The sequence below is a fragment of the Podarcis pityusensis genome (assembly GCF_964106645.2).
Source record: "Podarcis pityusensis genome assembly, chromosome: 7".
Taxonomy (NCBI): domain Eukaryota; kingdom Metazoa; phylum Chordata; class Lepidosauria; order Squamata; family Lacertidae; genus Podarcis; species Podarcis pityusensis.
Genome location: NC_138031.1, coordinates 1,377,328 through 1,401,322, shown reverse-complemented (window position 1 = coordinate 1,401,322; position 23,995 = coordinate 1,377,328). Strand labels below are relative to the sequence as shown.

The following is a 23,995-nucleotide window of genomic DNA, read 5'->3' as shown; positions in this document are numbered from 1 at the left end:
TATTCATTTCACTTCTATACCGCTTTAAGAAAAACCTCACAGCGGTTTACAGCAGCTTACAACATCAATAAAACAATCCAGAATCAAACATTTATGAAGAAAGCCAAATATAAAGCATACAGTCAAAGCAACATCATTAACAGGAAACAAAAATATTATCTGAAAGATTTCGAAATAAAACATTACAAAGGAGGTCAGTTACAGAATGCATATTTAACACAAACAAACAAACAAAATCTTAAACATTAAAAAAAATTGCTAAGTGAAGTCAAATATAAAATGCACATTTAAATCAGCGCAATTAACAAGAGAATAAAATATCATCATAAGCATGGTATGGCTGTTTGGCAGGCTCAAAGAGATGGGGCACAAGAACCCAATAGTTTGGGTTTGTTGTCAGGCATAGCGATGTCCCTCTGGTCTCCTCTTTTGTAGGGCTGGTGAGTGTGGGCCCCGCCCCCTAGGCCAGGTGGAAAGGGCCTTGCAGAGAGTGGCCTCCACGCCCCACAGCCGGGCGATGTTCCCAAGAGCAAAGCCAATGTCTGTTCATTTTATAATAAAGTATTATTCTCCTTTATTACCAACAAAGGCCCATCTAGTTCAAGCTATGGTTTTCCCAGTAGTGATGTATGGAAGTGAGAGCTGGACCATAAAGAAGGCTGATCACCGAAGAATTGATGCTTTTGAATTATGGTGCTGGAGGAGACTCTTGAGAGTCCCATGGACTGCAAGAAGATCAAACCTCTCCATTCTGAAGGAAATCAGCCCTGAGTGCTTGCTGGAAGGACAGATCCTGAAGCTGAGGCTCCAAGACTTTGGCCACCTCATGAGAAGAGAAGACTCCCTGGAAAAGACCCTGATGTTGGGAAAGATGGAGGGCACAAGGAGAAGGGGACGACAGAGGACGAGATGGTGGGACAGTGTTCTCGAAGCTACCAGCATGAGTTTGACCAAACTGCGGGAGGCAGTGGAAGACAGGAGGGCCTGGTGTGCTCTGGTCCAGGGGTCACGAAGAGGCGGACACAACTAAACGACTAAACAACAACATTATTCTCCTATGATCTTGTTTCTTATTTCATACAGCTGCAGAAGTTATTCAAAGGCAGCGACCGAGTTCATACTGCAACAATTCTTAAGATGTGTTTTGAAAATGCTCAGCGCCTCCAGCTTGGGCTTGGAAGGTCCCCTTTGCCTGGAGCTCTGGAAAACCTGCTATCAGTCAAGAGAATAGTATGCTAGATGGAGCAATGATCTGTCTCATGTTCTTATGAGTACATTCAGGGAAGGATGAAGTCCAGAAAACAATTAATTAATGGGTCTAGATGGGGGGGGGAGCAGGATACACTTAATTAAAACAATCATCATCATCCCAAGGGGAATATTTTTGCGATATCTGCAACATTTCCCCAAGCATTTCATGTCGCTATTTGTCTACTGTGGGGCTTCGCCGACTCACCTGACAGATGGTTCCGGCAAAACGGCCTCAGGGTCAAGCTTTCAGGGTGGTGATTCCAACACAAAAGCACATCCACCCTCTTTCCACAAGGCCCCAGCAGACTATTTGCTTTGGAGCTTATGGGCATGGTTGGTACCGGGCCAAAACAAATACCCTTTTCCGTGTTTCTTTGCATGATAAATTTCTTATTTTCAAATCATTTGGCACATGGCAGTGGATTCTTTTTTTATTTCCACCTGTGGCATGCAGTTGCAGATAGGCTGGAGTACCCACAACCCATAACCAGAGTTGTGGGTTGTGTAACTGGACCCATGGGTGTTGGGAACAAGAAAGAAACTGAGTACAGAAAGGAGAAAACTTGATGTCCTCAATCTTGGTCTCAGCATCTTTCTGACCAGCTTAGGTTTTTCTGAGCCAGGCAGGAGCTGCCTATCACGAGGGAGCTAAAACCAGCAGGGCTGCTCTAGAGGAGATCCAGGACTTCTCTAAGTGCTCACAGACCGACTGTGTGATGATCTGTTCTAGGACCTTTCCTGGTATCAAGGTCAAGGTCACCAGTCGGTAGTTACCTGGGTCTTCCTTTTCTCCCTTTCTGAAGATGAGGACAACCTTTGCCCGCCTCCAGTCTGCAGGGACCTCACCTCTTCTACAAGAATTCTCAAAGATAATAGGCAAAGGCTCTGAAATTACATCTGCAAGCTCCTTTAATACCCTTGGATGCAGCTCATCAGGCCCTGGAGATCTGAATTCATTTAAAGCAGGGGTCAGCAAATGTTTTCAGCAGGGGGCCGGTCCACTTTCCCTCAGACCTTGTGGGGGGCTGGACAATATTTTTTTGTGGGAAATGAACAAATTCCTAAGCCCCACAAATAACCCAGAGATGCATTTAATAATATTTATTTATTTATTTATTTATTTATTTATTTATACCCTGCCCATCTGGCTGGGTTTCCCCAGCCACTCTGGGCGGCTTCCAACAAAACACTAAAATACAATAACCTATTAAACATTAAAAGCTTCCCTAAACAGGGCTGCCTTCAGATGTCTTCTAAAAGTCTGGTAGTTGTTCTTCTCTTTGACATCTGGTGGGAGGGCGTTCCACAGGGCGGGTGCCACCACCGAGAAGGCCCTCTGCCTGGTTCCCTGTAACTTGGCTTCTTGCAGCGAGGGAACCACCAGAAGGCCCTCGTAGCTGGACCTCAGTGTCCGGGCAAAACAATGGATAAAAGCACACATTCTACTCTTGTAAAAACACCAGGCAGGCCCCACAAATAACCCAGAGATGCATTTTAAATAAAAGGACACATTCTACTCATGTAAAACACGCTGATTCCTGGACTGTCCGCAGGCTGGATTGAAAAGGCAATTGGGCCAGATCCGGCCCCTGGGCCTGAGTTTGCCTACCCATGATTTAAAGTATCTAGGTGTTCCCTTACTACCTCTATTCCTATCCGGGCTGCAGCTCCCTCCTTGCATCGTTTATTCTGTTATCACCAGGTTGGGCATCCCTTTCCTTTTGGGTGAAGACAGAGGCAAAGCAGGTGTTGAGTAATTCCGCCTTCTCTCTGTCACCCAATAGCATTTCTCCGTGTTTCATATTCAGAGGACCTACTACTTGCTTGTTCTTCTTCTTGCTTCAAACATAACCAAAGAACCTTTTTAAATATTATTTTTAACCTCTCTTGCAAGCATAGGAGCCAACTCCTAGGGGCTGAGATCCCTCCAGGCCCTCAATAAATTATTTGAGGGGGCCAGCCCTCACCCCAGTTGATGGAAATTGCCATTCAAATGGTGTGCGTGTATCATGTTATGTGATTGATTACCTGGAGTGTAATATTTTATTCAAGTTGGAACCCCGGTTTGCAAATCTGAGCTCATTCTGAGCTTTAGCCAGCCTGACCTTCACCCTGCAACTGTTGGTAACTTGTGTATACTCCACTATTGTGATTTCTCATTTCTTCTGTTTCTTATACATCTTAACTCTCAGGTCATCTGTAAGCTCTTCATGCAGCCAAACTGGTTTCTTTTGATGCCTCCCATTCCTTTCTTGTTGGAATTGTCTGCATTGTGCCTTCAATATTTCTCCTTGAAGAAGCTCCCATCCATCTTGGACTTCTGGATTTCTGACCATGGGATCTCACCCAGTGGTTCCTGGAGCCTTCTTTAAGTCCAGAGTGCATGTCTGACTATACTCAGCTTTCTCTTGTATAATGAAAACCAAGAGGACACGATCACTTCCTCTCAAGGTTTCATCGATCCTTCTTCAAGTTACAAGAAAGGATTCCAACTAAACACCAGGAAGAACTTTCTGACAGTAACAGCTGTTCATCAATGGAACAGACTCCCTCATGATGTGATGGGCTGTCCTTCCTTAGAGGTTTCTAAGAGAGACGGTTATCTGTCATGTATGATCTACCTGAGAATCTTGCATTGCAGGGGGTTGGATTAGATGGCCGCCCAGAGTGGCTGGGGGGGCCCGGCCAGATGGGTGGAGTATAAATAATAAATTATTATTATTATTATTATTATTATTATTATTATTATTAGGGTCCCTTCCAACTCTACAATTCTATGATTCTGTGAGAAGGAAGTATCTATGGCAGGCATCCCCAAACTCGGCCCTCCAGCTGTTTTGGGACTACAATTCCCATCATCCCTGACCACTGGCCCTGTTAGCTAGGGATGATGGGAGTTGTAGTCCCAAAACAGCTGGAGGGCCGAGTTTCGGGATGCCTGCTCTATGGTCTCCGGGGACAGACAGGTAAGTTGGATGCCCTATCTTTATCGCCTCCTAAGTATTTGCCTTGGACTCATGGACATAACTTCTGCCTGTAGACACAAGGATCCTCAAGGCAAGACTGGCCTACCCAGACTGGTTGTTGTGTTCAGAAGAGAGAGAAATGCCCTCTGTCTCACTTCTGACCTGATTTCAGGTAAGGGAGGCAAAGACATTTCCATGAGTTTGTGGAGACCATTCCAGCACAGAAGTACCTCCCTTCTCTCCACAAGGCTGAAAGCAAAGTGTTCATTCTGGAGCTTGGTGTGAGAGATTGGGACCTGCTAGAGTCAATACTCATGTTATCATCCATCTGTCCCCCTTTATGAAATAAATGCAGTGAGGACATATTATTATATTCAAAGCAGATCACCTGCTGAAAAGGAGGTGAGTCTTTCCCCTCTTGGCAGAGAAACCACCTAATGCCACTCTGAAGAAGGATGTAAGCACCTGGTTTTGACAGTCAAAATCCCAGTGTCAACGTCTCTCTGATTGGTTGGGTTATTCAGAGCCAGACGAGAGCTGAAAGGGGATAAAACCAGATGGGGCAGGACTTCGCTGATTGGGTAGTTCTGCTGATCCCAAGGTCAGTTGATGTGATGCCTGAAGCCTGGATCATGCCCCCCACACCCTGAATGGGCATATTGAAAACTGCATTTAACCAAAACAAGATTTGTTGAAGAACTGTTTAGGGGTTTCCAGCATTCTGGAGGATGACTCCTCTCCTGGCCAACCTTGATGGATCTGAATGCCTCTTCAGCACACCTGGCTGTCTCCAAAGCCCTCTGAGGCTGCTATGGGGGAGCCAGACCACCCCACCCCATGGCTCCAGTACGAGCTTCCCCACAAGAACCCCTCCATCCAGCCACCTAATGCCATGTGGGCAGTTGCATGCATGAAGGGCTCAAAAGGGACTCATGACTTGGTCCCAACCTGGGTAGCAGTTTGCAGCTCTGAGCTTGGATTTTATAGAACGCTTAGTTCCCTGGAGAAAAGCGTTTCATGCTTCTAGGACCCACTTCTTCATGGTGTTTTGAATTTAAGACATCTTTGATGTAAAAACCCACCCACTCCATTTGTTTTCCTGACCACAACAACAGCAGTACAAAGTTGTTCTTGAGGGTTGTCTTACAAACACCTTGGCACTTCCTAAATAATGGCCCATCTTCCTGACGGGTTGTAAACTTCCACTGAGCTTCATGGTAACAGCTTTAGGAAATGTCAAATTAAAAACAAAACATTAATTATATCTAATTTCTGGTGTTAACCCCTCCCCTCCCAGCACTATCATCAGGAATCGCTTCAAGGAGTTCTGGCCCTGGACACTGAGGAAACCTGAGAACTGAGGGAATTTCTGTATCTGCTTCCTCTTAGAGCAGAAGTCACCAGCATCTCTAGTTGTGTGACTAGTTCCCTTTGTGATAGATTCTTAGCAAACGGGACTTGCAGTTCCCACACATGGTCAGTCTGCTCTCTGGTTCTGTTCTCTAGCACGGGCAAAACCATGCACCCTCTTTGAGGGCCTGCTGAACAAATTGGAGAGACCAAAGAAGGCTGTTCAATGGATATTTATTGGAGAGTCAACATGGGTTCAACTAAATCTGTCCCCTCCCCCAGTGATTCCTAACACTGGTCACCCAGCTTTGTCCCATAGACCTCCACCTCACACAGCGTCAAGGTGGATGCATCTCCCGGGAGGTTCACGCTGACATAGCGGCCCTTGAGCCAGTGGCAGTTGAGGCTACTGAAGGAGCCACGTCTGGTGTCCGTGATGTTCCCACAGCTGCAAAGAGAAAAGGGAGGTCAGCCACATCTTTTTCCCGACGCCTCTGCATGGCGCTGGGCTCACAGAACCATCCATGGCTGCATTGGAAGAGACCTGAAGCCACCTAGACCAGCATCCTGCATTCACAGTGGCCAGCCAGGTGCCCCAATGGAAGGTCACAAGTGGGACTTCACAGCAGCAGGGCTCTCCCCACTCCCTGGAGCCCCAGGAACTAGTATACACCTCTGTCCATGAAGGGAGAACATACCCATCATGGCTGGAGCCACGCATAGCCTTATCCTCCAAGAATTTGTCTAATCCTCCTTTGAAGGGACTCGGGCTCGGACTCGGAACCAGAAGAGTCTCAGTCCGCACTGGACCTTTTGCCTCAGGCGGCAGCTGAACCTAGTCTGGGGCCTGATCCTGAAGAGTCCCAGTCTGCACAGGTTCCCCTGCAACAAACACCAGCTGGGCCGAGTCAGGGGCCTGAGCCTGTCCTGGCTCCAGATGCGGGGACGACCTCGTTGCCTTCAGCTGGGACATCACTCACAGCTGCTCCACTACCAGTTGGGTCAGGGGAGGCTGAGGCGTTTGGGTCTAGTAACCCACTGACCTCTCCCGAGCTGCAGAGACTGAGGTCTGAGAGAAGGAGAGACCTGAGTACTCGCAGGAGGAGTGCTCGCCTTTGGGCAAAACAGGGAGGTGAGTCGCCGGGGGATCAGGACCAGCCGCTACCCCAACAAAGATAAAAGGCTGTTGGACCCCGCCCCAGGTTGCAGGAGCAACATTGCTGTATGCCAGATCCTGCCTGAGATCCTGTACCTGTCCTTGCCTGGTTTCCTGCATCGTGTCCTGCCTTGGCCCTGTTGGACTGGCTCCCAGCAGAACCTTCGGATTCTGGACCGGTCCTGGACCACATTTCACAGGTTATCCCCGGGCCCAGCACAGCCATCCAAGATGGTGGGGATCACAATTTCTTATGGGAACAGACTGACAGCTCAAAGCTGAGAAGTGAGCTTCTGTCGGCTGCCTTTCCAAAGCATCCAGAAGCTTATTAGCCATCTTGGTGCTGGAAAGTGGGCAGCTCACCAGTGGAGTTGGGAGAGTAAGCAGGAGACCACAGAAGAGGTGACCAGAATGTGGAAAAGTTTTAATACAGGAGAGAAGAAACATGATTCGGCAACAAACTGTCAGGGACTAGACTGAGGAGGAATGGTATAGATGTAGAGCAGTGGTTTGCAGAAGGTCATAGTTCTGAGGCTGCAGAGAGGAGAAGCTGGGAAATATTAGGAGAACAGCAGGAAGAAGAAGCACCAGGGGAGAGACAGCTGACAGACTCAGTGTCTTTGGAAAGCATTCCTGACCCCCCCCCCTTTCTCCCAGGACCAGGCATGCATTGAGAGTAGTAGAACAGAAATCTCAGAGACAGAAAGCACAGATCAGCTGGCTCGGGGATGACGTAGAATAGGAGGGACTGAGGGGGTGGGAATTTACTCGGAGCAACGCCATTATCTAAGAGAGACCACATTCCTTCGTCTCTCTCTGTGAATATTGAATAAACCACTTGGTAAGAACTCTTCTTGTTTATCTGCTTCTTGGCTGCCCCCGTGGGAGGGATCAGATTCCCTGAAGCCTGACGCAAACTTAATATACGATACAATAATCTTTATTGTCATTGTCCCATACAGAACAACGAAATTGAAAAAATCTACATCAGACATTCAAAACCAACAAGCCTGCTATCCCAGCCTGGTTAACCCCCTAAAACCTCTGATACCCCATAATTAAATACAATATACTCCCACAGAGACTACCTTACACTGCGTTTGAAACCAAAATCACATTTGGTAGAAACTGTTTCTCAGGTGGCTAGTCCTAGTCTTTATAACCCTGGACCTTCTTCCAGAAGGCAGAAGCTGAAAGAGATCATTTCTGGGGTGCGCACTATCCTGCGCTATCTCTGCAGCTTTCTTATGGCACCTGGAAGCATAGATTTGATCCAAGGTGGGAAGAGGGCACCCAATTATTCTCTCCGCAGTCTTTACAACCCTGGACAGCATTGTTTTTCTCCTGGCCGTGCAGCTCCCAAACCACATGCACAGACCATAAGTTAATACACTCTCCGCAATACAATGGTAAAATGCCATCAACAGGTCCTTTGAGAGATAGTTTTTCCGGAGGATTCTTCAAAGATGTGCAGGATCCACTTTTCTGCTACTCTCCCTTCTCCTCAATTATGAATGGGGGGGGGGAGGAACTACAAGTGATCTTGAGGGATGCAGTTGCTGCAGAGCAGGTGGGGAGCGAAGAGGCAACTGGTACTTACAGGGGGTTGGACTTTCCATGGTCAGCCACGGAGTCTCCCACGCGGATCTCAGCTCCCAGGAGTCTCTCGCTGCAGCAGTCCTCACGGTTCTTCACCACCACTGTGGAGATGGCAAACTGCTCGCCCAGGTCCACATGCCACCACGGTTCTTTCTCAGTGCTGGTGTGGGTGCAGGAGCCATGGAAGAAGTTCCCGTCACAATTCCCATCTATGGCTTTGCTTGCTGACGGAATAATTGGATGTGAGTAGATGGAGGACTGACAGGCTGGGTGGCCTCTGGCCAGGTTGCGAGCTGGAGAAACAGTGTGGTGGAAAGAAGATGGGGAAGAGAAAGAAGAACATGACGAGAGGAACAGCATTCCGTGGGTTTACTGAGCTTGTAACTGCAGGAAAAAAAGAAATGAGATTTACAGAACTGTAGAGTTGTGTTGTTGTCTGGCAGAACTTGTTTTTGCAAAACCCATGCTGGGTCTTAGTAATCACAGCATCCTTTTCTAAGTGCTCACAGACAGACTATGGAATTATCTGTTCTAGGACCTTTCCTGGCGTGCTCTGGTCCATGGGGTCACGAAGAGTCGGACACGACTAAAGAATTAACAACAACAACAGGACCTTTCCTGATATCGATGTCAAGCTCACTGGTCGGTAGTTACCTGGGTCTTCCTGTTCCCCCCTTTTTGAAGATGGGGACAACATTTGCTCGCATCCAGTCTGCAAGGACCTCACCTCTTCTACCAGCTCCATCTGGTACGCTGGCTGAGACCCTTCCTGCCTGCAGACTGTCTTGCCAGAGTGGTGCATGCTCTGGTTATCTCCTGCTTAGACTACTGCAATGCATTCTACGTTAGGTTACCTTTGAAGGTGACCAGGAAACTGCAATTAATCCAGAATGCAGCAGCTAGACTGGTGACTGGGAGCAGCTGCCGAGACCACATAACACGGGTCCTGAAAGACCTACATTTCCAAGCAACATTCAAAGTGTTGGTGCTGACCTTGAAAGCCCTAAACGGCCTCGGTCCAGTATACCTGGAGGAGTGTCTCCACCCCCATCGTTCTGGACACTGAGGTCCAGCTCCGAGGGCCTTCTGGCGGTTCCCTCCCTGTGAGAAGTGAGGTTACAGGGAACTAGGCAGAGGGCCTTCTCGGTGGTGGCGCCCACCCTGTGGAACGCCCTTCCATCTGATGTCAAGGAAATAGACAACTATCTGACTTTTAGAAGACATCTGAAGGCATGATGTGGAATTAGCAGGGGGTGGAATTGTTCTCCCATCATGGCTTGTCAGGTCAAAACTTTGGTTCCCTGTCAGATGCGGGTGATGGTTGCTTGTGCGTAACCAGGCAGGACCTGTCTTTTACAGGTTTTATTTGGTGCAAACTATTTACAGTGCATAACCCCAAAGTCCATGTCTGTCTCAGTCACTTGCAGATTCTGGGAGTGGCCCCTTCTGGCTTTTCCCCCAACATAAGAACGTGGACACCCCTTCACCCGGCTACCCCCTTACCCCTCTGCTTCGCTGGCGGTGTGGCTTTCCCCACTGCCAGAGGAGGATGCTTCTGAGAAGCGTTGGAGGCTCTCTGTATCCCCCTGCCTCCCTCCCCCATTCCAATGGCAGTCCCCTGACATTCCGCCATCAGGCTTTGCAATGGATCATGGGGAAATGATGCCAATCACCACCCACTGGGTAAGATGATGCCCAGGATTTCATTGTCACAAAGCAGCTTAGAGGCAGAAATAAGAGTGCCCTATGGGGATAGGGGGCACCATTTGGCTTTGTCCACAAACCAGTCTCCCTTTCCCCTCCCTTTCCCCAGGTCTTACCAGCACCTCGCAGGTCAGGCTTGCAGCTCTGGGCCTCTGCACATTCTGCCAGGAGCGCCAGGACCAGCAGCCAAATCCAGATGGGATGCATCCTGCAAGGGAGAAGAAGAAGAAGAGTTTGGATTTGACATCCCGCTTTATCACTACCCGAAGGAGTCTCAAACCGGCTAACATTCTCCTTTCCCTTCCTGCCCCACAACAAACACTCTGTGAGGTAAGTGGGGCTGAGAGACTTCAGAGAAGTGTGACTGGCCCAAGGTCCCCAGCAGCTGCAGGTGGAGGAGCGGAGACACGAACCCAGTTCCCCAGATTACGATTCCACCGCTCTTAACCACTTCACCACACTGGAGAAGGACAGACGTCAGTGAGCAGGAAGCCTGTACTGGAGCCATGGGGTGGGGGGTGTTTGGCTCCCCCTTAGCACCATCACAGGGTTTTGGTGACAGCCAAGAGTGATAAAGGGGCATTCAGAATCAAGGGCCATGTTAGTCATAATATTCTCCAAAGCGCTAGAGATCCTTAACAGACTTTAAAAAATAAAAATACAGCTTTAGATCTACCCAATAAGGATCAGGACCTTCTTTTTTGCGGAGGAAGTTCTAGACTTCAATAATCATATCCAGTGGGTTTTCTCAACTTACCTTGCCTCTCTTTCTCGGGGTCTGCAGAAGCGTCTGTTGCTCTTGGTGGGACAGGAGACACAGGTTCTTCTCCCCAAACTGGAACTGAGACTTCCCTGCTTCCAGAGGAGTCCTGCACCTCCAGGTTTTATCCCCTTCCCAATGGACAGCGCTTGCCTGACGTGGCTCAACTTGGCCAATCAGAAAGATGGTGACACCAGGATCTAGGGATCAAGATCAAGTTTTGACATCCTTCATCTGAGCAGGTTCTGAGTGGGCTTGTGTGGTTTTGACTCTCTCCCAAGAGGAAATAACGGCATCTCCTTGGCAGGAGATGATTTTAGAAGAAGACATCCTCATTCCATTTATCCCATTTAGAGATCAGATGGGTGCCAAACTTGAGTACTGATACTGGCAGGTCCCAACCACATCAGCTAAGCTCCAAAATGAACACTTTTTGGTCGGCCTTGTGGAAGGAGAATGAGTTGTTTTGGACCTCTACCACGCTATGGATCACCTTAATGTTCTCTGGGCAGTTGCATCAGCATCACCTTGGATCCCTCACCACCTTATACTGTAAATGGCTCTAGGGCTGCTCTGAGAGACTCCACATCTCTCGACAGGCAGAGTTCTTGACCTTGGGTGAGGTGGAGATCTATTGCACAAAGTCAGAAATCTTATGTTAGAGATCAGCTGTCTGTATAAGCCTCATTAATATGTAACCCTGAAATTTTGGATCCCCTCTAAACTGACGCCAAAGTTTTGTGCTCGTTTTGTGTCATTTTGTATCCCAGACCTGTATTTTGCACCTCCCACAAACTGAGCAATTGATAATCCAACGGGAAGCCATAGGCATCTGCCCCCAAACCCAACATTGCCCGGTTCACCGCAAACTGGTGCCAAACTTTTGCAATCATTTCAAACCCTTCCGCATCACAAACTCCACTCCCAAAATGATACTAAAAACTGGATCCCTAGTTCATGCCGCTGTTAACCGCACTCAAATCCCACATTGTGCAACTGGCTCCAAGCAGTGCCCAATTTCTGCATTTGTTTTGCAATGTTTTGGAGCACAAACTGCATGTTTTGCATTGCCCTTTAAAAAGCACAGTAACTGATACATCAAACCCGGGAACGGTATCTGTCCAGAGGTCTCCCACAGGTAGGTAGCCATGTTGATCTGACGCAGTCGAAACAAATAAAAAATTGTCCAGTAGCACCTTAGAGACCAACTAAGTTTGTTCTGGGTATAAGCTTTGCCCCCCCCCATTTTATTTATTTATTAACGTTCTTATGTTACATATGTACACATTGTCATATTATAATAAGCCCTGTAATGTGATATGACAATGTGTAACATAAGAACGTTAATTTCCAACATGTATACAAAGTATGCATGTATACAAAGTTTATATACAAAGACAAAAAGCTATTCCAAAATCATATATGTACCAACACTACGGACTTCCTGTCAATCCCCTTGTATATTCCTTTTTTACAAATGAATGTACTCTTATTATTGTATATTTCTTTACATTTTATCTAATACATTCCCATATCAGTATGTACCCTTAATCTTATTTCTCAACTCAATTTCTCTCCAACGTCAATCGAATGCTAGCATAGATAGCGGACCTTTACTGTATTTTTGAACATATATCTTATATCTGTCCCAGGGCGGTATGAATTCAAAACAGCTCATTCTCCCTCTTAAAGGTTAGGAACCACTGCTGATGTGGTTAGGAACTGTTAGTATCAGTACTCAGTTTGGCACCGTCTGTTCTCTAAATGGGATAAATGGAATGATGATAACTTCTTATAAAATCATCTCCTGCCAAGGAGGTGCCCTTTATTTCCTCTTGGGAGAGAGTCAGAAACCACAGAAGCCCACTCAGATGAGAAATGTCAAGAGCTGATTTTGATTCTCTACATCCTAATGTCAACATCTTCCCAATTGGCTGGGTTCTTCTAAGCCAGGCAAGAGCTGCCCTTTGCAAAGGGGATAAAACCTGGAGGTGCAGGACTCCTCTGGAAGCAGGAAGGTCCCAGATTTGGGAGGAGAATCTGTGGTTGCGACCCACCAAGGAAGGCAGCAGACACTGCTGCTGATCCCAAGAAAGAGAGCCAAGGTAAGCTGAGAAAAACCATGGGATGTGATCTTTGAAGCCTAGAAAATCCCCCCAGATCTGGAATTGGAATACCTGAAACTATATTTTTAATTTTCAAAACTCTATTAAAAGTTCATTAGGGATCTCCATCAGTTTAAAGAAGGGCATTCTCATGGCTGCATGGCCTTTCATCAATCTGGGGTTTTTTGTTTTTATTATTATTATTATTATTATTATTATTCATTTTTCTGTTTTCCCATCATACATTGTTTCTGTACAGACTTCCCAGCACAGCATTCCATGGAATTCATAATATATCTAATTTTGCTGCATACTGTTAATTTATCCCCTTCTAATCCATCCTTGTGGATTATAGAATTACCGGTACCCCTACTTGTAGATTGATTTTACTATCGTATTTATTTAAGATATTCCCCAAAGCTTTCCCACTCACTCCTTATCTGTTTTTTGTCCTGGATCCTTATTTTGGCTGCCATGTTCTGCAAATTCTGTCAATTCCTGCAGCCCAATAGATAGACTTTCCTCCATCTGAACATGATTCCCCCCCTTGTCCAGCCTGGTCTCCCACTTACGGCCGTCTCCCTCCCTTGCAGGATGCTGCTCACCTGGGCTTGCCTGCTGGCTCTGATGTTCCTGGCAGGGCATGGGGAGGCCCAGAGCTGCAAGCCTGGCCTGCAAGGCATTGGTAAGACCTGGGGGAAGGGAGGGGGGAAAGGGTGGCCAGTCTGTGAGCAAAGCCAAGTGGTTTTTCCAAGTGCACTCTTCTCCCCCCTTTTTTTGGTATATAAATTTTTTATTAGTTTTTTAACATATCATTTTCAACAGTAATTAAACATACGTTTACATTTTATTCAATTGACTTCCATCAATCCTGTCTGAAAATTTTCCAATCTAATCTCTTAGTATTATCTTCCCCATTACATTTCAAACTCATAACCAATACAGTGGTGCCCTGCAAGACGAATGCCTCGCAAGACGGAAAACTCGCTAGACGAAAGGGTTTTCTGTTTTTTGAGCTGCTTCGCAAGACGAATTTCCCTATGGGCTTGCTTCGCAAGACGAAAACGTCCTGCAAGTTTGTTTCCTTTTTCTTAACACCGTTAATACAGTTGCGACTTGACTTCGAGGAGCAACTCATAGAACGCAGTGTACATAGTAGCCTTTTTTGAGGTTTTTAAAGACTTTGGTGATTTTTGAAGCTTTTCCAAAACTTCTTTTGCAGCCATTTGGTAAGTTAAGCTTTTAAAACTTTTTTTTGGGGGGGGGTGGATTTTGGGTTGGGGTGTTTGGAATTCAAGGACTTGGTGTTGGGGAGGGGTTTGCAAGAATCTGGAAGCTTGTGTGTTTTTCTCTGCATTTTTATGATTTTCTGGGACCATTGGGCAACTCTGCTGTTTTTTAAAAAAAATTCTGGGTTTGAATTTTGAAATGCTCTTTACAGTATGTGTGACTTTAAAGAGCACTTAATAAACTCTTGTTGTACCAAATTTGGCTTTGTTTGGACTTTTTTTGACCATAGGAACGCATTAATTGATTTTCAATGCATTCCTATGGGATTTCGTGCTTCGCAAGACGAAAAATTCGCTAGACGAAAAAATTCGCGGAACGAATTAATTTCGTCTTGCGAGGCACCACTGTATCTCTATCTTTTCTTACTTTGTAACACTTCGTATAGTCCTCTTTACAAAACTTCTTGTAGTCCTACTAGCGTAATTTGTTGGTTACAATTGCTCTTCAAATAATTAATATACTTCTTCCAATCTTCTGTAAATCTCTGGTCCCACAGGTTTTGAATCCTTCCTGTCATTTTGTCCATTTCTGCATAGTCCATTAATTTCGTCTGCCATTCTTCTTTCATCAGAATTTCTTCTTGTTTCCATTTCTGGGCTAACAATACCCTTGCTGCAGTTGTAGCATATAGAAACAATTTAACATCTTGCCTATTAATGTCCTGACCAATAATACCAAGTAAAAATACTTCTGGTTTTTTAAAAAAATGTATATTTCAATATCTTTTTCATCTCATTAAATATCATTTCCCAGAAGTTCTTTACTTTTTTACATTCCCTTTCTTTTCTTTTCTTTTCTTTTTTTTAAATGATTTTTATTAAGATTTCAGTAAAAGATTAAACAGAAAAACATAGAAAAGAAGTACACAAATACACAATACATAATCCAAAGAAGAGTAAAAAACACAGAAAACAAAAAACAAAAAACAAAAATAATAAAAAAAGACAGAACAATTAAAAACAATATCACCTTTTCATTTCCGTTTTTAAATTTACTTATTTTCTGGACCTCCTCATACCTCCCTCTTTTGTATTCCAGTCCAAATTGTTTGTCCAGCAATTTCTTTTCCACTTTTTTAATCCCAATCTTTAATCTTAATATAATATAGCATTAAAATTTTACCTCTTATATATCAAATTTCCATTTCCTTCAATTTCTTTAATCCTAATCTTTAATCTTAGTCTATCTACAAACTTTGAACTTTTTTACATTCCCACCACATATGATAAAATGTTCCTTCTTTTTCTGGTTTTTCCAAGTGCACTCTTATTCCTCCCCAAACCAGTGGCCCAAAAGTTTTGTGACAGTGAAAACAAGGGCGCCATCTTACTCATTGGATGGGGGCGTGTCATTTTCCCACGATCCATTGCAAAGCCTGACGGGTGAACCAAACCCTGGACACATGCAGTTTCTGGGCCAATTGAAAGGGAAGCCCCACATGAATCACAGTGGCCAAGCTGTCCCTGTCCAAGAAAGGGCACAGTTGGCGTATCAGCCTAAGGGGATAATGAGTGCTTAGAATCACATAACTGTAGAGTTGGAGGGGCAGGAATCTCAGCTAAAGCATCCATGGCAGATGGCCATCCAACCTCTGCTTAAAAACCTCCAAGGAAGGAGAGTCCACAACCTCTCGAGGGAGACCGTATCACTGATTCTCCTTTCACCACAGAGGTAATCTGAGGCTCCAGTGAAAAATATGGATCTAGGAGCTCCAAAAGAACTCCACATCACATTCTTCAGAGAGTTCACAACCCCATTCAGAGCTGGTAAAAGTCCCCAACTTCTGGACCTAGGAACTGCTCTCCCAAAAAGTGATTATTGTCCTTGGGCCAAGGGAAAGAGTGGATGAGGGGCCCAGCAGAGTCACAATAACCCCCCCCCCCCGTGCCCTTTGACACAAGTGTAATAACCATAGTGGGCAGCCAACATCCCCACAATTTTCTGGAGTGTGACTGAAGTCAGGGAGCAGCTTGAGTCTGTCGTGCATCAAGATGAGAAGAACAGGAGGGAGGGAATGTGAAATTGATTATTGATTAGTTAAGTGGGTGTTGTGTTGTGTTTTTGCAAACCACTTGGAGGTTTTATTACAGTCAAATGCAATTTTGTAAAAAAAAAAACCACCAGAATGAGATTCATTCTCAATTTATTGTTGCTGCTGTTAACCTACTGATAATATGAAAGAAACATAGAAGCATCTGGGTAGCCACTGGGTGAACATGGGCCCCTCTGGCCAAATCCAGCGGCTGCAGGACTCTTCTTAAGCTGATATTTCTCTTCCCATCGTCTTTCCATGCTGTGACTCCAGTCCGCAACTTGGCCAGCGGCCGGCCAGCCTGCCAGTCCTCCATCATGTCACATCCACTTGTTCCATCAGCAAGCAAAGCCGTAGATGGGAATTGTGACGGGGACTTCGCTCACGCCTCCTGCACCCTCACCAAGTTTGAGAAAGAGCCATGGTGGCATGTAGACTTGGGGGAGCAGTATGCCATCACCGCCGTGCTGCTAAAAGTCTGTCTGCACTGCTGGTGCGAGAGACTCCAGGGAGCCGAGATCCATGTGGGAAATTCCATTGCTGACCATGGCAAGTCAAACCCCCTGTAAGTTCCCGTTGCCTCTCCCCTCCCCACTCGTCCTTCAGCAAAGGCATCCCAGGAGATGCTCTCAAGATGCCTGCAGATTCGTTAACTTGTAGCTCCTTTGTTCTATTCCCAATCAGGGTGGGGGGAGCAGGGGGAAGTGGATCCTGCCCATATTTCAAGACCTGCTTCTGTGTGGCATGGCAAGTGCTAATTCCTATTCCTGGGTGGAACGGCCTCTCTGACTTCTCCACTTGGATGCTTCACTGGTGTCTCAAGTTCATAAGTCCAAGACTGAACTTCCCATCTTTCATCCCCTCCCTCTTCTTTCCCTCTCCCTCTTCCCTGACACTCCTGCCTTCTTCATCAAGCATGAAGCCATGACTTTCTCTTTGACTGTTCTCCATCCTTTCTCCTGCACCACATTTTTAGTTTGTTGCGAGATGATGTCTCTTCTCTTATAAACTCATGACAAAAGATTTTCCACAATCTGTTGACTTCCTACTTTGAGTCCTGCAACCTCCTCCTCTCTGGTCTCCCCCAATGGTGGGCTTCCCACTTTCCTCTTGGCCCTGTAGATGTTGTTGAACTACAACTCCCATCATCCCTGAGTATTGATCATGTTGGCTGATGGGACTGATGTCCAACAATATCAAGAGGACTGCAGGTTAGCTACCTTAACATACAGTAGTTGGGTCTGTGGGCTTGTCATCAAGCAGCGCTTGCCTTAACATTTGGGGTAAACCATGCATGGGTCATATGACATCAAGCATCAAATTTAAGAATTATGTTCAGATCAGGGTTAATTAAGAGAAGCACTAAGCACAACAGCACCAAGATCAGAGATAGGCTTATATCCAGTCTGAGCACTGTGGTTTTTAGCACTAAGATTGGAGACTAGCCTCTGCCTGCTCTTTGACAGTCAGCTTTCAAGAACCAAGTAGCTTTTCCTCTTATGCCCAATCTTAGCGCTGTGGGACCACAGCTCTAAGATTGGAGATAAGACTTCACCCAGCCTTTAAGAGGCAGCAAGCAGAGGATTATCTCTGATCTTAGCATGGAAGCCTCACAGCACTAACATCAGAGAGAAGCAGATGTCTACTCCTACAGATCATTTTGGGACAACCACATCCATATATCAATCACGTCATGTCAGATGACACTGGGTGCAAAAGTCTGTTGTCCCCAATAGTGCTATATTTCTATTGTGGTGGCCTGTGGTTTAAAATAATAGCAGTTCATTCACTCATCTCCAGTCTAAGTGTCCCAGTACTAAGATCAGAGACAAGCTCACATCCAGTCTCAGTGATACGGTGCTTCGTGCTATTACTGGTGCCCAGGGAGGCTGTTTTGCTGGCTGACTTTAAAAGGCTGGTGCTTAACAGATCAGAGAGATGTCCCTACCTGCTCTTTGGTATGAACATGACATGTCTCCATTCTGAGAGCTGTGGCCTCACAGCACTAAGATCTTTGCTAGTTCTCTGCCTGCTCTTAAAAGGCGGCAGACAGAAGCTTTTAGCTGACATTTGCACTGCAAATTGAGGTATGGAAGTCCCGTCCCCCCACAAGAAATAGTGAGTTCCACCAACATGGATGGTTTTAAATGAGGATTGGACCAGTTCGTGGAGGATACTCTCCGTGAGTTCTGTCCCTACCTGCCTGGCCCAGTCTAGATAGTATGAGTCCCTGACACCTGTGCTATTGGGTTCCTTGGAGCATTGTCACATACAGTGGACGCTCGGGTTCCGTGTGGGATGCACATTCGCAACCCGCAGCATTCGCAACCCATGTCTGCGCGTCTACACAAACGCAGGTTGCGATTTGGTCTTCTGCGCATGCACAAAGCGCAATTTAGCACTTCTGCGCATGCGCGACCGCCGAAACCCGGAGGCAACCCGTTCTGGTACTTCCGGGTTTCAGCGGTCCGCAACCCAAAAAAACACAACCTGAAGTGTCTGTGACCCGAGGTATGACTGTACGTGTGCAGACAGAGTTATTTTGAATGGCTTCCACACCAAGGCTGACCTCCTTTTTCTCTCTGCAGCTGTGGAAACATTACAGACCCCACACGTGGTTCCATCAGTACCATCTTCTGCCAACAGCTCAAGGGCCGCTACGTAAGCGTGAATCTCCCTGGACGCAAAGCTGCCCTGACCCTGTGTGAGCTGGAGGTCTATGGGACAAAGTCGGGTGCTAAGTGTTAGGAATCGCCAGCCATGTGCTTTTGGGTGGGGGGCAGAGCAGATTGAATCTCCCGCTCTCCAATAAAAATACTTTGAGTAGGCTCTATTTGTCTCTCCCGTTTGTTCATCAGGCCTTCAGATCCAAGAGGGTCTGTGATTTTGCCTGTGCCAGAGAGCAGGCTGAATAGCCCCTTCTGGAGCTGCGAGTCCTGTCTGCATATCAAATTCTGCTCTACGAGGATGAAGATGCAGAAATTCCCTCTGCGAGCAACATTATGAAGTGGCTGCACCCCACCGTTGTCGTTCATTGGGGTGAGGTAGATAGGGTTGCCATAGGATTGGTTTTCCCCAGACATGTCTGGGATTCCAAGGACGAAATTACCACCCAGGGGGAAATTTTCTCCCCCGCCCCTTTTTTTGAATTTGCATTTTATTTATTTGTTAACATTCTTATATCACATCAGTAAACATTGTCATATTACATTACAGCATTACAGGACTTACTATAATTTCCAACCTGTATACAAAAATTATATACAAATTTTATATACCTAGAAAGAAAATGAAACAAAAAAAGAAAGGACAAAGATTTTTTCCAAAAATCATATACATACCAACACACTAGAATTCCTGTCTTTCCCGTTGTATATTCCTTTTTTACAAATGAATGTACTCTTATTATTGTATATTTCTTAACATTTTATCTAATACATTCCTATATCAATATGTACTCTTGGTCTTATTTCTCAACTCAGTCTCACTCCAGTGTCAATCAAATGCTAGCATAGATAGTGACCCTTTACTTTATTTTTGAACATATGCTTTATATCCATCCCACTTTTCCATAAATTTTTGTTTTTAATTGCCTCTCAGGGTATTTGTCAACTGCGCCATTTCAGCAAATTCTTGTAGCTTGTAATGCCAGTCCATTATTGTGGGGGCTTCTTGTTCCTTCCACCCCTTTGCCACCAAAGTCCGAGCTGCGGCCGTTGCATATAAGAACACCCCCCTAAAGGCCTTCGGGATGACATCCAGGGGGAATTTTTCTAAATCAGTAGGAAGTGTGTGTCCCCCAAAAAGCTCAAGCCAATTTCCCCCAAAAAGCTCAACAACTTTTTGTGTCATCATTTGGCAACCCTACGACATATAATTTATTTCTTCGTTTTTATTTGACATTTCCTCAAGCTGCTATCATGAAGTTCAGAAGAGGTTCAGAACCCTTCAGGAAGACAGCTTCAGCTAATGAGGGGCCATTATTTACTCTGCAAGAAGGAAGTGCCAAGGAGTATGTAAGACAACCCTCAAGAACAACTTTGTACGACTGTTGCTGTGGTTAGGGAAATAAACATAGTGGACAAGTTTTTAAGCCAAAGGTGCCATAGAAACCTTAAGAAGTGGAATTCAGAAGCCTGAAACTCTTGTCTCAGGGGAGCAAAGTATTATATAAAATCCAAGCTCAAACTACTACCCAGGTTGGGAAGGCGGAAAGAAGCATCTAACCTCATGAACCCTCTTCAGTTATTTATTGATATTGTTATTTATTATAGTTATATACCACTCTTGATTAAAAAAATCACTTGGTGGTTTAGAATTTGAAAGGACAACCCCCATCACAGGTTGCATAACATAATAACAACTATATAAGAATACTTATACACAGACACATTTAAAAGGCCATAGTTTTAATAATAATAATAATAATAATAATAATAATAATAATTTATTTATACCCCGCCCGTCTGGCTGGGTTTCCCCAGCCACTCTGGGCAGCTTCCAACAAAACACTAAAATACAATAACCTATTAAACATTAAAATCTTCCCTAAACAGGGCTGCCTTCAGATGTCTTCTAAAAGTTTGGTAGTTATTTTTCTCTTTGACATCTAGTGGGAGGACGTTCCACAGGGTGGCGCCACCACCGAGAAGGCCCTCTGCCTGGTTCCCTGTAACGTGGCTTCTTGCAGTGAGGAAACCGCCAGAAGGCCCTTGGAGCTGGACCTCAGTGTCCGGGCAGAACGATGGGGGTGGAGACGCTCCTTCAGTTCTACTAGGCTGAGGCCATTTAGGGCTTTAAAGGTCAGCACCAACACTTTGAATTGTGCTCGGAAATGTACTGGGAGCCAATGTAGGTCTTTCAAGACCGGTGTTTTTTGTTTTTTTTAAATGATATTTATTAAAGTTTCACATGAAAAGAATCACATTAATAAAAAAAAAGAATTTAAAAATAAAAAGAAAAAAACACAATACAGAGTACAAAAACAAAATAGAATAAAAACAGTTAAAAACAATTCCATCTTTTCATCACTACTTTTACATTTACTTGTTTCTCGAACCCCCTCTTTTGTATTCCATTTCAGTTTGTTTGTCCAGCAATTCCTTTCCCTCCTTTTTAATCCCAATCCTTAATCTTAATATAATATAACATTAAATTTTTACCTATTAAAAACCAATTTTCCATTCTTTTAACCTTTTTAATCCTAATCCTTAATCTTGATCTATATAAATTTTAAAGCCTGTACAGCTAGAAGCCACTTAATTTCAATCCAACATCACTCTAACATTCATTAATTTTGCAATATTTCTGTAAGTAATCTTTGAATTTCTTCCAATCTTCTTCCACCGACTCTTCTCCCTGGTCACGGATTCTGCCAGTCATTTCCGCCAATTCCATATAGTCCATCAGTTTCATCTGCCATTCCTCCAGTGTGGGTAACTCTTGTGTCTTCCAATACTTTGCGATGAGGATTCTTGCTGCTGTTGTGGCATACATAAAGAAAGTTCTATCCTTTTTTAACACCGATTGGCCGACTATGCCCAAGAGAAAGGCCTCTGGTTTCTTCAAGAAGGTATATTTAAATACCTTTTTTAATTCATTATATATCATCTCCCAGAAAGCCTTAATCTTTGGGCACGTCCACCAAAGGTGAAAAAATGTACCTTCAGTTTCTTTACATTTCCAACATTTATTATCAGGCAAGTGATAAATTTTTGCAAGCTTGACTGGGGTTATGTACCACCTGTATATCATTTTCATAATATTCTCTCTTAAGGCATTACATGCCGTAAACTTCATACCTGTGGTCCATAACTGTTCCCAGTCAGCGAACATAATGTTATGTCCAACGTCTTGTGCCCATTTAATCATAGCAGATTTCACCGTTTCATCCTGAGTATTCCATTTCAGCAGCAAGTTATACATTCTTGACAAATTCTTAGTTTTGGGTTCTAACAGTTCTGTTTCTAATTTTGATTTTTCCACCTGGAAGCCAATTTTCTTGTCCAAATTGTATGCCTCCATTATCTGATAATAATGAAGCCAGTCTCGCACTTTGTTTTTTAATTTTTCAAAACTCTGCAATTTCAATCTGTCTCCATCTTGTTCCAAAATTTCCCAATATTTCGGCCATTTGACCTCCATATTGAGCTTTTTCAAGACTTTCGCTTCCATTGGTGACAGCCACCTTGGAGTTTTATTTTCCAATAAATCCTTGTATCTTATCCAAACATTAAACAGTGCTTTCCTGACAATGTGATTTTTAAATGCTTTATGTGCTTTGACCTTATCATACCACAGATATGCATGCCATCCAAATACATTGTTAAAACCTTCTAAATCCAAAATGTCAGTGTTTTCAAGAAGCAGCCATTCTTTCAACCAGCAGAAGGCTGCTGATTCATAATAAAGTTTAAGGTCTGGCAGGGCAAATCCACCTCTTTCCTTTGCATCTGTTAGTATTTTAAATTTTATTCTGGGCTTCTTGCCCTGCCAGACAAATCTGGAAATATCTCTCTGCCACCTCTTGAAACAGTCCATTTCGTCCACAATTTGCAGTGTTTGAAACAAAAACAACATTCTAGGCAATACATTCATTTTTATCGCAGCAATACGGCCCAGCAGTAAAAGCTTCAAATTTGACCAAATTTCTAAATCTTTTTTCACTTCAGCCCAATATTTTTCATAATTATCTTTAAATAAATTCCCATTTTTTGCTGTCATGTTAATCCCCAGGTATTTAACTTTCTTAACCACTGTTAAACCTGTCACATTCTGAAACCTCTCTCTCTCCATTGGTGTTAGATTTTTCTCTAAAACCTTAGTTTTTATGTCTTTGTCACCAATGGAAGCGAAACCCAAAACTGGGTCAGGGCCTGTTTCCGGTAGTGGTAGCCTGCTGAGGGCGTCCGCATGGCCCATCGCCTTCCCAGGTCGGTGAATCAGTGCATACTGGTAGCTGGCAAGGAAAATTGACCACCTGAGGACGCGAGGAGACAGCACTTGGGGGGTCTGCTTTTCGGGGGCAAACAAGCCAAGCAACGGCTTGTGGTCAGTCACCACGGTGAAGGGCCGCCCGTACAAGAAATCATGGAATTTTTTTACTCCCTTTACGATTGCCAGACCCTCCTTGTCGATTTGCGAGTAGTTCCGCTCGGTTGTGTTGAGTGTCTGGGAAAAGTACGCCACCGGTACCTCTCTTCCATCCGGGAGTTGGTGCCCCAGGACAGCTCCAATGCCATAGGGTGAGGCGTCGCATGCTAGCACCACCGGCAGCCTCTCGTCGAAGTGTGCCAAGACCGAGTTTGAGACAAGCAAGTCCTTGACTGCTTGGAATGCGGCCTCCTGGCGCTGGCCCCACACCCAAGGGGCCCGCTTGTCCAGGAGTCTGTGTAGGGGCTCCGCTACCGCCGCCTTGTGGGGAAGGAAGGAATGGTAAAAGTTCAATAGCCCCAAGAAGGCCTGAAGTTCAGTCTTGCTCTTGGGCGCTGGGGCATCACAAATGGCCCGTACCTTGTCCCCAGTCGGGTGGACCCCTTCTGCGTCCACCATAAATCCCAGAAAGTCCACCTGAGGCACTCCTAGTAGACATTTTTCCCGCTTCACCTTGAGACCCGCCGTCTGGAAACGGTGCAGAACGGTGCGGAGGCGGTCCTCAAACTCCTCTGGTGTGGGGCCGGCAATCAACACATCATCGAAGAAGGGGGTGACGCCAGGAATCCCTTTAAGGAGAGAGTCCATTATATTCTGGAATATGCCTGGTGCCACGCTGACACCGAATTG

The 23,995-nt window shown here is 45.1% G+C and overlaps 2 protein-coding genes across 2 annotated transcripts; one reads left to right on the top strand and one right to left on the bottom strand.

Moving 5' to 3' along the window:
* Positions 1 to 5,785: 5,785 nt before the first annotated feature.
* On the bottom strand, positions 5,786 to 10,959 carry LOC308480905 (fucolectin-like). Its single transcript, XM_081012877.1, has 4 exons — positions 10,784 to 10,959; positions 10,143 to 10,234; positions 8,324 to 8,615; positions 5,786 to 6,015 (listed from the first exon to the last, which is right to left on the bottom strand). The coding sequence occupies exons 2-4, from the start codon at positions 10,231 to 10,233 to the stop codon at positions 5,856 to 5,858; spliced, it is 543 nt and encodes a 180-aa protein (XP_080869003.1). The 5' UTR covers position 10,234; positions 10,784 to 10,959; the 3' UTR covers positions 5,786 to 5,855.
* Positions 10,960 to 12,813: 1,854 nt separating this feature from the next.
* Positions 12,814 to 19,039, top strand: LOC308480906 (fucolectin-like). The gene is made up of 4 exons (XM_081012878.1): positions 12,814 to 12,891; positions 13,485 to 13,576; positions 16,487 to 16,778; positions 18,802 to 19,039. The coding sequence occupies exons 2-4, from the start codon at positions 13,486 to 13,488 to the stop codon at positions 18,959 to 18,961; spliced, it is 543 nt and encodes a 180-aa protein (XP_080869004.1). The 5' UTR covers positions 12,814 to 12,891; position 13,485; the 3' UTR covers positions 18,962 to 19,039.
* The last annotated feature ends 4,956 nt before the right edge of the window (positions 19,040 to 23,995 follow it).